This window comes from Prosopis cineraria, unplaced genomic scaffold, assembly GCF_029017545.1.
Source record: "Prosopis cineraria cultivar Desert tree isolate PC_DT_omini unplaced genomic scaffold, ASM2901754v1 PC14, whole genome shotgun sequence".
Lineage (NCBI taxonomy): Eukaryota > Viridiplantae > Streptophyta > Magnoliopsida > Fabales > Fabaceae > Prosopis > Prosopis cineraria.
In genome coordinates, this window is record NW_026555345.1 from 18,815,247 (window position 1) to 18,833,692 (window position 18,446).

Below are 18,446 nucleotides of genomic sequence, written 5' to 3' on the forward strand. Positions count from 1 at the left end.
CTTCCATTCCTAGGTGACCTGATTCTCCTTCAGACCCACATTTAGAACTGAAATCAAGACCAAACACGCTCGTTAGGCCTCTTTGGCCACACACCTCACAAATACACTTAATTAGTCTTTTAAACTTAATTAATCTTGATTTAAAATTAAGGATGTTACACATGATATGCTTGAGGTTTCCACTCCCCATCACTCTTGTTACTTAGTGCTAATTGTTCATATAGCATTTGACCAAACAAATTATCCATTTCTATATTCCATATGACATTTGATCTTGATTTTTCCTTTTCCTTTCAATTTGTTGGCAATCTAAGTTAGATGACTAACCTTGTATAATAACTTCAAATGGTGTTAACTGAGAAAGTGAAGAAGATGATGGAATGTGCTTACTCCTTGCTCTCAACATTGCTTGAATTTGAAATTCTTTTCTGCTCATTTTCTATTAACAATGATCAAGAAGGAACTTAACAGTTACAAGTCATTATGAAGAGCAAAAGAAGCATAACGAATTAAACAAATTAATAATTTATAAATAGTTCTTCACATGCCACATTAAACTTAATAGTGACAAGTCTTAAAAGAAGGCACTTAACAATAAAAATCATCTCTAATATGTATTGGCTTCTTGTAAATAAAGAGTGTCAATGACTGGGACATGTTGAAATAATAATACGAAAAAACAGGATCAAGAATAATGATTAGACAACTATCAGCTGATATGTAGTTTAAAATGCATAATAAAATACTAAGTAGACTATAATAAAACTTCAGAGTTCTTACTACAAGCAATGAGCACCAAATTGATGTGCAAACTGCTATAATTCAAAGACAGATCAGGATTAAAACCAATAGCTAATGCTCCAGCACAAGTCAAGGTCAAGTCATGCCTAACTGTAGAAAATAAATAGTATCTAATGTTGAATTCCATTCTAGTTTGTGGGCAAATTTTCAATCTCTAGAAAAAAGTGCTTTGAGCATCAAACCTTCTAACTATACTTAACATTTTTGAGGAGGGACCCCTTAAAATTACTATATACTTCTACTACCTTGTACTTATAGCTAACTTGTCATCTCTACTCAAGCATCAAGTTGAGCTTCTTCATGATGAAAATCCATACGGATTACAAAATTAATTAAAACCAAATAAATAGAACATTGCCTATAATTTTGACATGTAAAAGTGACCTTAATTTTGGCATGACAGCATTTTTCATGTAAAAGCAATGGAATTACATCCTCTTTTCCCAAAAGTTCCTCATTATATGATGCTTTACATATTCAGTGCACTAAACAAAATTGTGTTTTATTTATAACTTCAAAAGCAAACATCATTAGAAGCAAAATAGCACAAGATGAATACATTTTAGCATTTCATGGCGTTGTAATTAAGTTAGGGTTATGCTAGAAAAATAATGCACTCAATTAAGAATGACAAATAAAACCCACAGCACCAAATATCATTCTTTAAAAATGGTACTCTTAGATATATATTTAATGTGAATGGGATTAGAAGTAGTTTTATTAGGTTTCAAATTTATTAGTGAATGTTATAAAGATGCACTAAATCTAAATTATTATTAATTATTTAAACCTCAAACAATAATGATGACAACATAAGCTTCCAATAAAACGCAGATCCTGGAAGAAGAGATTGAGGAGGATAGTAATGATGTGAGTGTTGATGAAATAAAGAGAAGCTTTGGGAGATGAGGGAAGTAAAAGATTGGACTCACCTAAGTGAGAGAGACGAGAATGGCACCTGAGCGAGAGAGATTAGAATAGAGTAACAATAGGGAATGACAATGCTAGATACAAGTGATGAGGGCAAAGGCAACGATTGCAATGCAAGAGATGAGAAGACTAAGATTTAAAATAATAGGGTTTTAGAAAGTATTTTAAATTATAAAGGAATTAGGATGGGATTTGGATCTGAATTTGGGGTAAATCTAAATTCACATATTTTTATGTATCCAAACAAAGAATTTAGCCCAAATCCAAATTCAAATACAAATCCATAGCCATCCAAACACAACATTAATGTATTTGTCCTTGAGAGCATTAGCTAACAATATGAAAATTCAACTGAACCATAAAAAAATAATACTTATTTTTATTATGAAATTTGCAAAAGTGAAGTATGAAATATCCTTTACTTACACATTGGATTTACCATATTTAAAATAATATTATTATCAAAAATTTAAAAATTTTAAATCATTTACCATTGTAGAAGAAAAACAATATTATTATCAAAAAATTAAAAATTTTAAATCATTTACCATGGTAGAAAAATGTCTACCATGGTAATAAAAATCAAAGATTTCTACCATGGTAATAAAAATGAAAGATAATTTTCCAAATACTACCATAATAATAAAAAGGCTTACTATGGTAGAAAGCACAAAACTAACAATTTAAAACCTTACCATGATAATTAAGAAACAAATGATTATTTAAAAATATATCATGGTAGAAAATAAATTTTCTTATAATAAAACATTTCATAAACATCAACTACTATAATAGAAAAGGATCTACTATGGTAATAAAAGGGCTACATGAATTCAAATAGAATTATCATAGTGTTTCAAAACAATCTTATCCAAATAGAGGTACCAAAATGGGATTCCATTAAAAAGAATATTTAAGAATTTATAATAGAGATGTAAAACATTTTAAATGGTAGAGCAAAATTCCTAAGATTACATTTTCTAAAATAAGTTTTTCAACAAATTAGTTAATGCCTTTGGTTTGGGGCTATGACACTATAAAACTATCAAGTTTCTAGAATACCCTTTCACACACTTATTAAGTTTTATGAACCTCAACCAAAGCTAAAAGTCAAGGTGTAGTAATACTAGGCCACACAACACACCCATCATACAATAATGGCACATGCACAAAACATAAGATAATCCTATAGTTGGGTTATAGCTGCCCAACTTAATTATACTAAAAATTCCAAATTTTTAATCATAACATAATGTTTCAAAAATCAATTTAAGACCATGAGGGGCGGTTAGAAGTCTCATGGCCAACACATGGAATCAATTAAAAAAAATAAAGTCTACACTATGGCCATAAAGGGCAGACAGGAGTCTCATAGCCACTAGAAGCAAGGTAAAACAAATTATAACATCTTCATGCTTATCATATTCAAAATGGTCATAGGTTGGTAAATATACATTAGTTTTACCAAATAACATACATCAAATCACTCTCTCGATGCTCCTCCAACCAATGCCCTTCCTGTAAAAATATTAACTATAGAGAATGAGATACAAAAGTCTTAGTAACTAAATCTAAGATGAAATAAAGCATGTAAAGTAATCAAATATGTGGATTGTTAAGCAAAGACAAAAAAAAATATTAAAATAGTTTCACATATTCAATTTGCAAATACACATATATGGCATGACACATTATAACAAAAAAAGCTTTTTACAATGGTTACAAATCACTTTTTAGATTAGCTTAATAGGTTTTAGGGGGTATAGAAAGTTAAGGATTTTCTATCTCGATTTTGCAATTAATGTAGAAAGACTATTTTCTACATATTACAACATTTGTCCCGAGTATTATCCAAAAATCACACAATTCAAATAAACTAAGTGTGGTTAAGGAGTTGATCCTAAAACTAACTTAAGAAAGAAATAATTTAAATCACTAAACATATACATGATTGCAAAATAAACATTTAAAACCTTTTTTAAAAAAAATTATAGGTTTTACCCATAGCACACAGAAGCAAACTAGGCGAAAGCGGGGTAAAAAGATGCTATCATGACAACATTAAATTGTTGTCATGATAGCCCTCCCAAGCCAACTTCTGAGAGGTGCCATTCTATCATCTGGTTCTCGATCGAAGTAATTTTAAAGCTTACACGTCACATTCAAAGGGTACTATAAGTGTACCAAATTTCAAAAAGATCCAACTGTCGGATTAAAAATTAAACATGTTACAAGTTTGGTCATTTTTGTTGTCATGATAGCTTACAGCAATTCCGGAGTGCACCATTTCATCATCCGACCTCCGATCGAAGCGATTCTAAAGCTCACATGTCACTTTTAAAAAGTACTATTAGCATACCAAATTTTGAAAAGATCCAACATATGAATTGAATTTCATGCATGTTGCAACATCATCACTATTGCTGTCATGACAGCACTTCTGCTGTCATGACAGCTCCTCCAGACCAAATTTCAAAGTATGTCATTTCTCCGTCTGGTGTTCGATTAACATAATTTCAAAGCCCACATGAAGCTTATAAAAGGTTTTACTTGTGACTCAAGTTTTAGAGAAATCCAACGGTCGAATTGAGATTTAGACACCTGGATATAAAAGTGCAATTTTTTAGTAAAAACTATTTTCAAAATTGTCCAAATCTCATCCTAAGGCTCACAAACCTATGGGAACACTTCAGACATGTCAAATAGGACTAAAAACACTTGATAGAATGTTTAAATGATAGAAAAACCCTTTATACTAAAATTTGACTACCCGGGTGCCATTTCCCAAAATGGATCCTAAGTCCCCAAAATTCACAAATCAAACAAGAGTAGCCAAAAATCATTTTAAATATCATATGCACATACAAATATACACGTTAAATATTTTCACTTAGCTCTATGGGGCCCACGCACTCACTCTCTCTATCAAAGGTGTATGTTTTCCCATAGCATATCATTTGCAATGCAACCACTTTGCATTTGCTTATGGAATCATATATATACCAAAATAAATATTTTCTTATAGTGAAAACTTGGTATACTAAATAAATCCATCAAAACCACACACCATAGCCAAGTTTCCTAGCCACAAGTCTACAAGCAAATAAAAATTCATTCACAAGCCATACAATCCACACATACTCACACACATATACATAATCACATTCTACTGGAACCCTAATTCTAAATACATTACAATAGATTTGCTCAAAAGAAAGGGGTTGCAGTTCTTTACAAATTACAAGTAAACCCCTAGCTTAGCTCTTTTCCCTATCCACCAATGGATCCTTCGCCTAAACCTATAAATATTGTAAAGAAAGAGGTGAGACAACCATAGTCTCAGTAACAAAGAAATCGATATTCCTTATTATAAAGAAAGTCATAGTCAAGTAAATAAATAATAAATTTAAAATAACATATAATTAACCAATTAAAATGCTTGAATGCATGAGATAGGCTGACATAGCCTTTCCTGACCAATAGAATGTCCCCTGGGCACTCTTTAGCTTGTAGGTAAACCTTATACCCACTGTACCTCCACAGGCATAACATATAAACCAAGGTATGATCTGATCCACTGAACCGCCTGTGCCCTTTCGATGTGAATCCTGAGCAGTCAAAGCTAACTCTCTCCCAAAGACAGGCCGACTTACTCTCCATGTGAGGGCTACCTTGGCCTAGGCACTCAACCTCACACTTCGTATGCTGAATTCCCTCTCCCACTAAGAGGTGTCGAACACTCAATCCACTAACCACTTTAGTGTACTGAGCCTACAATACGAAAGGCAATACTGAGTACTAATAGTGAGCCATAGAATATCACAAGACCACATCTTCTTATTGGTGAACTCTCATCGAGATCATGCCTCTTATCCTTTTTTTACCTTTCCCGAGTATTGACCACTTCAACACTCAAGGTAGTATAACACTCATCATTCATCCCTTAAGCGGTTCCTTAGCCTATCTAAGGTACCAAACCTAGTTGCATTTCCTTAAGTGCACATGAAAAAAAATTAACAAAAGTTAAGGGACTAATTTATAAGTGATTCAAAAGTTGAGGGACTGAGTCATAGGTGAGTTATAGTTGAGGGACTGAGTCACAGCGAGTCATATTTGAGGGACTGAGTTACAAGTGATTTAAAAGTTGAAGGACTAAAAGATTAATTTTCCCAAAATTATTTTTTAATTTATATATTTTATTTTTATCTTTTAATATCAAAATATCTTTTGCATCGCACGAGAAATAAATCTAGTTAATATATGAGTGTGACACAGGTAAGGCACAATATTTCAATATCACTGATTCCTAAGTGGGATGTTGTGGATTAAGCAATTATAATAAGGTTAAGGAGCAAATAGGACTTTGAATTCTTGCTCAAAAATCACCCTCAATCTTAAACTCTTAAAATATATAAAATAAAATCTAAACTTTTAAATATGTAGCAAAATAAACACTAACCATTAATTGTTTAATGTCATAACTGTTCATACAGGTACTATAATAGTCAGGGTTAAATTCATTAAAAAATAAACCTTAAACAATACCTACATGAACAAATATGATGTTAAAAAGTTAATGGTTAGATTTTATTTTGCTATGAATTTAAAAGTTTAGGGTTTATTTTGCATATTTTAAGAGTTTAGGGTCTAGGGCGATTTTCGAGCAATAGTTTAGGGTCCTATTTGCTTATTAACCCATTATAATATCCCGTAATTCAAAAAGAGAGAATTCATGGTCCAAAAATGAGTATGTGAACCTTTCATTAGGTGACTCCTTATAATTAAAAAGCAAGATTAGTCCAGTCATATAGACTAGACCTATATAAGTTAATAGTAATTATTTAAAAACCAAATCAAACGGCACAATTGGTGTAACATCCAAAACTTTAAATCTAGAATAAATTGCTAATTAAGGAATAAATTAGTTAAAAATGATTAATTAATTTAATTATAGTTTTGGTTGTTAATTGACTTTTTGGGTCATATTTAGCTATAAATTGAGTTAAGATAGAAGTTAGATCAAATTGGGTAGCATTGTGGGGAGCAACAGTGAGCTTTTGCTCTCTACATTGTGAGCCATGGCTTGTGTGTAATGTGATGTGGTGCACAGTACAGCACAAGTATCAAACATGAAAATAATCAAAAAAAGTTAGTTTTGGTGGGAAAAAGCTTTAAACTTGAAGGAGGAAGATTTAAGAAATGCTAGGGTTTCAATTTGAGAGAATTTTAAAGCTAAATTGGGCCTTTAAACTCTTGAGTAAGTTTCTTACCTCTTCTACCTTTACATCTATTTTTCAATGGATTTGGGAAGTGGGTGAATTTGTTCTAAATGGATTAAGTTGTGAGTCTATGTTTTAAAGATTTCAAGTGAATTCAAAGGTTTGATTTAAATTTCTTAACCTTAGATAAGTGGTAATATGAAGCTTATTTGTTATTTGCTGTAAATTGGATTAAGCCCTAGCTTGACTATAGGATTTTGAGGTGTGACAGTTTGAAATATCAAATGTTATGTTGTGATAGAGTTAGAGGGAAGCTTGAGGAGATTGTGTGAACAAATTATAATCTTGACAAGCCTCTTTATTGAGAATATGAGTGAGAAGTGTGAAAATTGAGATGATGTTGGTAGTTAATAGTGCTTGTGTTAATTGAAAATTAACATATAGTACTTGTTATTATAGATTGTGGTTCAGGAAAACTTGCTTTGACACCAGAGGAAATTTAGTACCACAAGTAACCCTTTTAGTAACAAAAGGGTTGAGGTAACTAGATAAGTTACATTATTTATTACCTTGTATAAGTTATTCTCAAATTATTTTGTATGATTTATTATGTATATATGTACAAATTTTGTAAAGGTTAACTATTTTAGAAAAGGAGTAAAGTATTGTTTTATGAAATTTTATGTTTTTAAAGTAACTGGTAAGATTCATTATATTTGTTTAGAAAGTGGTTTATACATAGTCAAGTGGAGATATGTAGTGAAATATGACATGTTAGAAGGTGGGAGGTCACCTTAATGGAGTTAGTGGAGATTAAGTCTATATGACACTACTAGCACCTCTGGACACCAGGTGTAGCTTATATTTCTTCTTAGTGTCTAAAAAAGTGTGTGGTGTTGAAGACTTACTCTCCTTAATACCCAAAAGGGTGAAGAGTTAGAGTCTGTGCTCTTTAGCATATGTAGGATGTAGTGTTAGAGTAATAATACCCCAATTACTCATAATGGGGGAACTTATAGTCTATAAGTGGTTTAGGATGCCTTAACTAAGTAGTCCTACCATGAATGGTGAGTTTGGATACCATACATGTGGTTTGATTTTGTGAAATAGCCTATCAGTTTAATCGGGAGTATTGGAGGAACGGATGATTAGCAGCATACATTTTGTTTTGGTGAATTATATATAATGCGTTTGTTATGTATGTTTTAAAACTTGTTTATAACTTAGCATGTTAATCGATAATGTAGATTATCTTAGTTATTGAGATTTTATCTCACCTTGTGGTTATTACTTTACAGGTCGTATTGTCAAGTATGAGCAAGGGGAAGGAATCGGGTAAGGATTAGCTGATTAGTGCCACTTGTACTTGTAATGCCTAGTTTTATTTTGAGTTGTATACGTAAACTTACATAAATGATAACATGAGTTACCAATAAGGAATGCATGTCATTTTGATTGGATGCACTTGTATTATAATATGATATTTTGTATTTTAGCTTAATATTGTATATGATGTAAATATATAGTGATTTTTATGGTAATGAGTTAAAATGCTAATACAAGTGTAAGGAATCTTGTATATGTGATATATACAGTGATATAATTGTGATTATGTACATGTGATATATTACATGGCAATAGAGGCCAAATGGTGTATAATTGTAATTTTGTGTTTTTAGCCATCTTGGGTGAAATAAGTGGCCAAATTTTGTGTTTGGTGTATTATTGTGTGTTTAAACACTCAATTAGGTGTATATTGGTCAATTGGACTAAGTTCAAGCTTCAAAATGGGTTAATAATATAAGTTTTGAGGTTTAAGTGCTTGAATGTTTGAAAATCATTTTAAAAAATAAATTTTTCATCTGAGTATTTAAAATTCTCATACAGTGTCGAATTATAATGAAACTTATATCATTAGTTAGCTTATTGAATAAGCTTCATGTGAATGTTTGAATCACTCCAATTCGATATTAAATGCGAAAATGGCATGTGTTCGAAGTTCGTCCTGAAAAACTGTCATGACAGCATTGATAGGGACATGTACACTACGGCATGGTGCATTGCACACAAGCCATGGCACATGGTACAGTGGTTAAATTGGTCTTTCTATACTACATGCCGCGGCGCATAGACCACGAGCTACGGCGTATGTACTAGAATATACAAAAATGACATTTTTTGCTCTATTTTCAAGTGTTTTACTTCCCACAACTTTTCCATACTTCCCATATTTTTATAAACCATTAAGTTTGAGTTCAAACTACTTATTTGAAGGGTTTTTATGAGATCCCAAATATTCAAAATTATTTCTAATGGATTATTAGTTTTAACTTTTTTGCATTTACTGTGAATTTAAGCGCAATCCTAATTATCATTATTTGTTGTGATGGTGTGGAGAGTATTGGTAATGTTAAGGCAGACATTACAGTTGGACCATCGGTTGGAGCTATTAATGGCTTGGTTTGTACTAGACAATCATTTCCAAATTAAACTGGATTGGACCGAAGTTAATCTGGGAACCAAAGTAGTTTTTAGAAAAGTAAATAATTTTAAACATAGTATTAAAAAAAGCTTTAAAATATAAAAAATAGAAAAATTAAAAAATTAGATCTTATTAAAAGCCAACTTTATTTTTAGACATTTTGTATATATATATATATAATAAGATTTAAGACCATTTTTTTATAAAGATATTGACAGTTATAGATGTAAATGTATATATTTTTTAGTCTTCTTATATCTAATTTGACCAAGATTCACCTATATTTAATAAATTATAAAATTATAAAATTATAATTTATAATATTATCAATTTAAGGTCATGTTATGTTATTTTACTAACATACTATAGATTTTTTTTCTTATATCTATTTTATATATGCATTTAATATTTTTTATTTAATTATTACATCATCAAATCAATAGCTGGTCTGACTGGTTAGATCATAAAAACTAAGAACAATTGGCTTTTCTAGTTCAACAACCTGTCTAACTTTTAAAATATTAGTTAATAGCCCATGAATTTGATCAAATGATATAAGGAGTAATGTAAGGTTGATGGTTCATTAGCTGCAACAAACATGCATAGTTTGTTATAATGCTTTTTCTGCCTTTGTTTGAACCAATTTTAAATGCTAAGCCTATTTTCATGTTTTTACTATCTTTTTTACTCTAATTTTAAATAACTTGAAATGTTATTGGGTTAATGAAATAAAATCCTGAACTTTTGCTTAAAAATCATCCTAGATCCTGAACTCTTAAAATATATAAAATAAATTTTAAAATTTTAAATTCATAGCCAAAAAAACCCAAATCATTAACTTTTTTAACACCATCACTATCCACATGGGTACTGTAATAGTCAGGGTTAAATTCATAGGAAAATAAACCCTGAACAGTACTTGTGTGAATAGTAACAGTGTTAAAAAGTTAGTAATCAGAGGTTATTTTGCTATGAATTTTAAAGTTTATAATTTATTTTGTATATTTTAAGAGTTTGGGGTGAAAAGTAATTTCTGAGCAAGAATTTAAAGTCTTATTTGCTCATTAACCCAATATTATTACTCTATTATTTGTTTTCAAATGTTTTGGGATTCTATTACTCTTCAATTTCCAAATTAATTAATTTATAGGACAGAGAGAGTATTTATTTTAATTTTATTTATAAGACATCTCAATAGTTATTGTGTCCATCTTTACCTTTTTATCCTTATTAAGTATTGAAAAAGTTATTAAATATCAACATATTTTATTTTTAAATTATATATTTAATAAAAATAAAGTTAAAAAATTTATTAAATTTTTAGGCAGAGTTAATAATATTTAAAATTTGTTTATTTTTGATAAAAATATTAAAAGTGATTAATAAATATAATTGAAGAAAATACGAATTAATATTTATAAATTGGATAAGAGGATATATATTAATATTTAGTTTTTAAATTTTTAATTTTACGTGTCCGTTTGTTTTTACCCAAAAAAAGGAGGAGAAGAGGATCTGTCCATTTGTGTAATTTTACTTCTGCGTGCGGAAAAGACAAGGGCATTCTATGTGTAGGGTTTATATGCGCCATCACTTCCCGTCAACAAAATACCGGACATTTCCAAGCAGTCAGTTCCTTAACGGAAAGTGAAGAAGCATGGCTTCGCGAGACAAGGACCCATCCGCTCCGCACCATCATCAACCTCTCTTAAGCAGCCTCGTTATTCGGCCCTCCAACAGTGACGGCGGAGGCGGTGGCGGCGGCAGTGGAGGCCGCGGTGGCGATTACGAGACCGGCGAGGTTCACCGTGATTCACGTCCTCCCTATTCCCGATCCGATCGATACGCCGATGACCCGGGTTTGTTTATCTTCCTTCTCTTTTGTCGAATATCCTAATTATACGAGTAACTGAATTAGGTTTCGTAATCTATATGAGACAAGTAGTTGAGTTTGTTTTGTATGTCTGGATGCGAAGGGAATGGCTTGTTCCTACCTTCTGAATTGTGGGATTTGTTGTTGTTGTTTTGGAAGTTTTTAGGTAGCTGGTTAATAAGCACTTTTTAAACCGAGTAGTACAGTTTCTAGAGACTTAATATGATTGAACTGGAGGCTGCTGGTGGTGGTACAATTTTGGGAATTCCAATGTTATTGGATAAGATTTTTCACTCCCAGGGTTGGCGGGGGTTTGTATGGGATTTTAGGTTAGAAATGTCGTGCTCTCCTTGTATATATGATAACCCCCTATTTATTTCTTTAGAGGCAAATGGTCTTCACGAAGCAAGATGGAATAACCTTCCAGGCTATGTTAGTGTTATTCAAAATTCAAACCCGGCCCTCGAGCTTGAATTTACCCAAGCTAGGCAAAGGCTAAAGCTTAAAGCTGCCTTTAAGGACTGGATCTCTAAAAATCTTAGGTTTAAAACCTTAGAAAGGTACCCTCCTGTGTGTAAACAATGTGTTAAGGTAAAAGAGACTTATTATATAAACTAAAACTAAGATTTGAAATAACATATATATATCTCTATATAATATAAAATTCTAGCAAGTCACACTATTCATGAGCTTGTGAGTATCTTTACATCTCTATAGAAAGATTTGAAATAACATTTATATATTTATATATAATATAAATGTTCTAACAGGTTCGTGCTATTTATAAGCCATAAACAGTATGGCACTGTGATAAAATACTATGACTTTTATCGGATTCTGTGTAATGCATGGGAACCACACCAGTGTCTTGGCTTGAAATTTTTTCTACACGTTGTAGGTGCATATTGAAAATATTTTCAAAGAAACACGCAATGTTAAGAAATATAGTGTTTTTTTAATTTAAAAAAATCATTGCAATGAATAGCAAAGGAATATTGATAGATAATCTGATTTTATATTGACGTCATATTAATGAATAGAGACTGATAATTTTGATTTTATATAGCAGATTGATTATTTATTATTCCAATATAATTGTAAGTATATGAACCTCATTAAATCAGTAATATCACTAGTGTAGCACGGTAATCATTGAGTCATAACACATATGAATATTAATTGTAAAATCATTATTTAAGCTACATGTCAAAGCATAATTTAACTAAAAAACTTTAGAACTCAAGAAATGTGTGTGCCTTTGGTCCCTTGAAGATGGATTTGTTCTTTTGTGTTTGTTTACAAGATGTTAAAAAAATAACAGCCTAAATAATACTTTTAAAACAAGAATAACTATTTTACCCTATTCCTGAATCTCTAAACTTGAGCAAGGCTTCTTAATTTAAGGTTTGATGCTTCCTTTCAAAAAACAAAAATTTTATTTCTAATTTTTAAAAGAACATTCTAGAACATTGTTTTTGATTATTGAAAAATTACCATGGGTAGGTCTCATTTCCATGAAATTCTTATTTCTTTTCCTTTTTTACTGCATGTAATACTAAATACGCATATCAGTGTGATCATTGATGACAGTATGACACCAATGCGTCATTTATACTTTGTTCCACTGCAGATTTTTGTTCATTTTGGCCTTTTTTTCCTATTCAATGCCATCTTTATGGAGGTGGATTTTGCTGGACCTATCATCTTCCTTGTGTGCATGCGAAGCATATGGATCTATTAGCGATTATAGAGTATAAACCAGTATATAAATTTTACATTTGTGTGTTACAGCTCTGATGTTGCAAGCAAGAACTTGGGCCTTGAGGAAGGCATGTTCCAATGAATGCAGCCTTGGATCATGATCTTGGAATTTTTCTATTAAGAGTTAATAAGTGTTTTGGATTTGTACTCCATTCTTAATGAACCTTTGGGGTTCTGCAGCATAAATTTTATTGTCTGGGTTCTCATCTTGCTGGTTCACGGTTATATGTTTAGTTTGGGTATTTGTGGAGTTAAACGGGGGGTGAAGTTAAACTGAATCTGAAATTGAGGTTATTGTCAAACATGGACTGTGGTTCATCGTTGCCACTGAAGTAGGGCATCAAGGTGGTCAAGGGAATTTTAGTGGACCATAACTGACTGTTGCAAATGGTTTTAGTAAATCACCTAAGATATAACTGGTGGTTGGCTGGCATAGCTAGGGTTTACAGCAAGAAGTTCTCATGGCTGTGCACACAGCTACCTTGGTGAAGTTGAGCTTGACATGTTGGAAAAATGATGATATGCGCAGAATTTCTTTGGGCTGCTGGTTATGCATGCTTGTTTTGTACTGTTATTGAACTCTTGATAATTGCAGTACTGGACACACATTCTATGGGAATTTTCTTTTGGAGTAATCTTTGCATTGCTTGTTTAGTGGCTGGTGGTATTCATTTTACATTTTGTTTTTGTGGGTTAGGGGGTTCTTCTTTTGGTGGGTTGATTAGGGATCATTCAGATGGTTATGTATTTTCAAATTAGAAGGCTACTTTCAGAGTACTTATTTCACAAGTTGGGACCTTGAACTTCTGCTGTTATGTGATTGGGTGACTTCTGCTGAGTTGTTCATATTTTCCATATTGATCCTTTGACTGAGAACAGTGCTTTAACAGAAAAGGACGGGATATCTCCAAAAAAATTTGGGATAATGTACTTCGAGTCCTGTTCCATCTCTATTCTTTTGAAGTTACTTGTGGGCGTAGTATTCTGCCGAAAACAGCGGTGAATTGATTACTGCCTTACTGACATTGTGGTGCCTGGCTTAAATGAATATTTTCTGTGGCAAGGATTGCTAAATAATTGAACTTTGTTTCTTGAATCTGAATTTTTGGTGTTACATCAGAGATAGATCCAAAACGATTCTAAAACATCATCTATGGTCAAGTTAAACATTGGGATTGTGTGTGCTCCAGCGGTGGTTATTTCCTTTTGGGATATATGGTGGTGGATTAGTATCTTTTAGGCATGTAGCCCATACTTTTACGGTCTGGTGCTGACCTTAGTCTTATTTAAATCAGTGCAATGGTATTGTTGCTCCTAAATTTGAAATTTAAATCCTTAGGTTAGTTGTTTTCTATATTTAAGTATATTGTGTTCTATGTGATAAATGGATGTAGTACTCTGAGGTAGAAAGATATGGGTTGATTTGTATCATGGGAAGGGATGCGGTAGCTTATGTTGAATGAAAGACCTAGCTTGCATATGGCACGCATCAACACTGTTGGTCTGATGGATGATGTGTTTGGGAAGTGGCAGTGAAGGCATTGTATGTAAACCTCCTGCGCTCTTCATGCTTCAATTTAGATATCCATGAAGAAAAGAAGCCATGCGGTGGTAACCTTTGAAACGTTATATTGGTCATTGGACAGTTGCATGATCACAAAATTTTGGCTGCTAAAGTATATTGCAATGTTAAGTTTTCTTTCATCGTATATGAATAGCTCAGGACTTTATTGTCTTTGCTTTCCCAGGATATAGAATTCGTGCAGGTTCTCTCTCCCCTGTTCATCGTAGAGAGGCAGATCATCGCTATGGTTCTGATTATAATCATTTGTCTCGAAGTCGTGGATATGGTGGGGGGAGGGACCCTGGTAGGTATAGAGACCCATCACCCCCCTATGGTCGAGGAAGAGTTGGTGGCAGGCCAATGGGTAGAGCTTTTGGTGGGCCTGGCTATGGTCCTGGACCAGTCAGAGGGGAAGGCATTGGAAGAAACAATCCTAATGTGCGTCCCAGGGAGGGAGACTGGATTTGTCCTGATCCTCTGTAAGTCAATTCTCTCAGATTTTTGAGGCCTATTGTTTATACATCTTGTATTCAACCTGAAGGGTCTGTTTGTTGATGCATTTAGAATTAAATGACAGTTGCAATGTTGACTATATTATCGGCAACAATAGGTTTGCACTTTTTGGCTATGATTGTGCTTCTCCAAATTTAATTATTAAATAATATCCATTATTATATGTAGATTTGTTTTAGTTTACCAAACATTTTACTTCGTGTGAGTATCTGAGGAGCTGTGGATTGTATAATATCTGTCCTATCTTGAAATATTAGGGAGATTATTTGTTCTAGTGTTGTGGGTGGTATGCATATGATGCTTCCGAGTCGCCTGTAAAATGGGATCTCTGGTTTTATTTTCTTACAGTATGTTTCCTCAAGGTATCTGCTTCACAAATATTGCAGATGTGGCAATCTTAACTTTGCGAGGCGGGACTACTGTAATAACTGTAATAGGTCTCGTCCTGCGCCTGTTGAAAGTCCAAGGAGGGGTTATCCTGGTCCACCACCACCACTTCATGCTCCTCCTAGACGCTTCCCTGGACCTCCTGTGGACCGTTCCCCAGAAAGGACCATAAATGGTTATAGATCTCCTCCTCATGGATTGGGAAGGGATGGCCCTAGAGATTATGGACCTGCTGCTGTGCCTCCCCTCAGGAATGAAGGCAGGTTTCCAGATAGCATGCGGCGAGAGCGGATGGATTATATCGACGATGCCTACAGGAGAAACAAATTTGACAGGCCACCACCAGTTGACTGGGACCATAGGGATCGCGGTAGAGAAGGTTTCACCAATGAAAGGAGGAGATTTGAGAGGCGGCCACTATCCCCCCCTCCACCTATATTACCATCACTTCCTCCTCAACGTGGTCGGTGGGCACGTGATGTGAGACAAAGGAGCCGCTCTCCAATCAGGGCTGGTCCGCCACCCAAAGAGATATACATGGACCGTGTCAGAGATGATCGTCGAGGTGGCATGGACGATCGTCGAAGGGACAGAATTGGAGGAATGTATTAGCTAGGTTCTGTGGTGAAATGAGATTCTAGTTTAAATAGATGTGGATATTATTAGAGGTTGATGGTTCTTTTCCATGGTCTCTGAGAAACAGTCAAGTAAACCCTTTTGGTTTGACATTTTAACAGTAAATGTTAACGGTTTATGGTTTGTCTGCTTGTTTTGCCCCATAATGAATGCCCCTTCATGTTGTTTCGCCCCATAATGAATGCCCCTTCATGTTCGCTAGTGCTCTTGAAATTTGGAAATGGAAACCTAACTTGCTGTTTGTGAGATTTGACTTCAGAATATGTGATTTTATGTGAGATTTGACTTCAGAATATGTGATTTTATGTGTGATTTGTGATGGACATTTTAGCTCTGTTGTAGGGAAAATATCTTCATGGACACGACTAAAATGCCATTGAAATATCTGCAGAGTTCATTTTCCCAAAAGGGATTACATGGTAACAGATTGTATGTGTGGCCAATATCCAAGGGGCGTTTATCAATTAATCGATGTATTCCAAAACAAATTTGAAGAAATATTTATGATGTGTTTTTTCGTAATTGTTCTTTGTTAAATAATGATATCACAAGGGCATTTTATATTAATTAAACTTTTCAAGTTTAAATGTAATCATTAGGAATATTTAACTTTTTTTAGACTGAGCCAGTTAAAATTTATTTATATTTAAGGATGGAAGGGGTATATAATATAATGCAAGGAAAATTTATATTTTGATTCCTGTGTGTTGCTTGTGTTTTATTATAAGTTTTTATATTTTTTTTTCAATATTTTGTGTTTTTATATTTTTATTTTTGGATGTTTTAGATTCTTAAATGAACAAAATGAATAAAGTGTAGGTACTTTAAATGAACGTAAAACACAAAAAAATAAAAGCATAGGGATCTAAAATACTAAAAAAAAAAAATACAGGGACTTGTAACAAAACACAAGTAAAGTGCAGAGATTAAAATATATGTTTTTCCTATAATGTATATAAAGTTAAATTATTTACAAGTATAGATGTCAGTAAGGGCAGGCTTGATTTTTATAGCTTCGTTTTTATTAGCTGATCCTCAGATTCAAGGTCATAAACTGTCATCTTAAAATCGGCTTTTTTTTAAAACATGGCTTTCATTGACAAGGTTGAGGTTGGGCCTAAAATCTCGTGTAATTTTTTTTTTGTTCTTTAATTAAAATTTATAATTATGCCAATATGTGTGTGTGTAAATTACAAAATACTTTAATCAAATATTTAAAATACAAATATTCATTAGTACTTATAATTATCAATCTTCATACACAAATAAAATATTAGATCCTTTATATGGAAGTTTACTTAAAAGAGGTGGTGCTATTTCAACAATCTCACTAACCTTATCTTTATTAGCTAGAACAAATATTTAACAAATTGTGTTTTTTTACCATTTATTAATACAAAACTTTAAGCAAATTGTATAAATAAAGTTACAAAAATATTATAAAGGTTTAAGAGCTAGCTGCTATAAGGGCAGAGCTTAAAAGTCATTTTTCATCAAAATCTCTCATTTTTTTTCAAACCCAGCTCTTGAAAATACATGGCCTAAAAGAGTAACCCGTGAGACCTAGTTAGTATTGATGGCTTTATTTACAAGTCATTATAATAAATAAATTCATCTCATTTTTTTTAAATGAAACGTATTTGATGCAGTGCACAATTTATTTCTTTTACATACTTATACAGACACGCACTAATAATTACAACGAAGCTTTATTATTTTCGTATGAAAAAAAGCTTTTATTATTTGATGTCCATGGGCTGCGCACGTGCAGCGCAAGTGCTTCGACGGAATAGATTGGGAACACTTCATTGAAAATTATGCTTAATGTTTTCAAAGAGTGACTAATGGACTTCATTACATCTAATTCTACGGGTTGTATGGACTTATGACAACTAAAGCTATGTGGAGGATGAACCCTGAGAAATAAGCATTTTTCATAACTTGCTACTACAATTTGTTATAAATTTTATACTGTATACTTTAAAGATAAATTTATTGTAAATTATATGAAATCTCTAAACAGAACTACTCTATTTTTTTAAAAAAATTAATAATATAAAATTTGATATTTTAACTAATAAAAAAGTATAAATATTAAAAAATTGATACTATGTTGAAAAAATATTTATAAATATTTTTATTTGCACTTAAGAAAAATATTAACAAGGGGCATCAAGGGAAAAGAGGTGGTTAAAAATTTTAACTACCACATTTGAGATGCCAAAAGAAACTCTCCCTAGTTTTTTGGAAAAAGACTTTTGATGCTAATACGATAATGTA

The 18,446-nt window shown here is 32.4% G+C and overlaps 1 protein-coding gene across 1 annotated transcript; it reads left to right on the plus strand.

Annotated features, from left to right (window-relative positions):
* Window positions 1-11,032: 11,032 nt before the first annotated feature.
* LOC129292934 (uncharacterized) lies at window positions 11,033-16,297 on the plus strand. The gene is made up of 3 exons (XM_054930650.1): window positions 11,033-11,291; window positions 14,815-15,109; window positions 15,530-16,297. The coding sequence occupies exons 1-3, from the start codon at window positions 11,090-11,092 to the stop codon at window positions 16,140-16,142; spliced, it is 1,110 nt and encodes a 369-aa protein (XP_054786625.1). The 5' UTR covers window positions 11,033-11,089; the 3' UTR covers window positions 16,143-16,297.
* The last annotated feature ends 2,149 nt before the right edge of the window (window positions 16,298-18,446 follow it).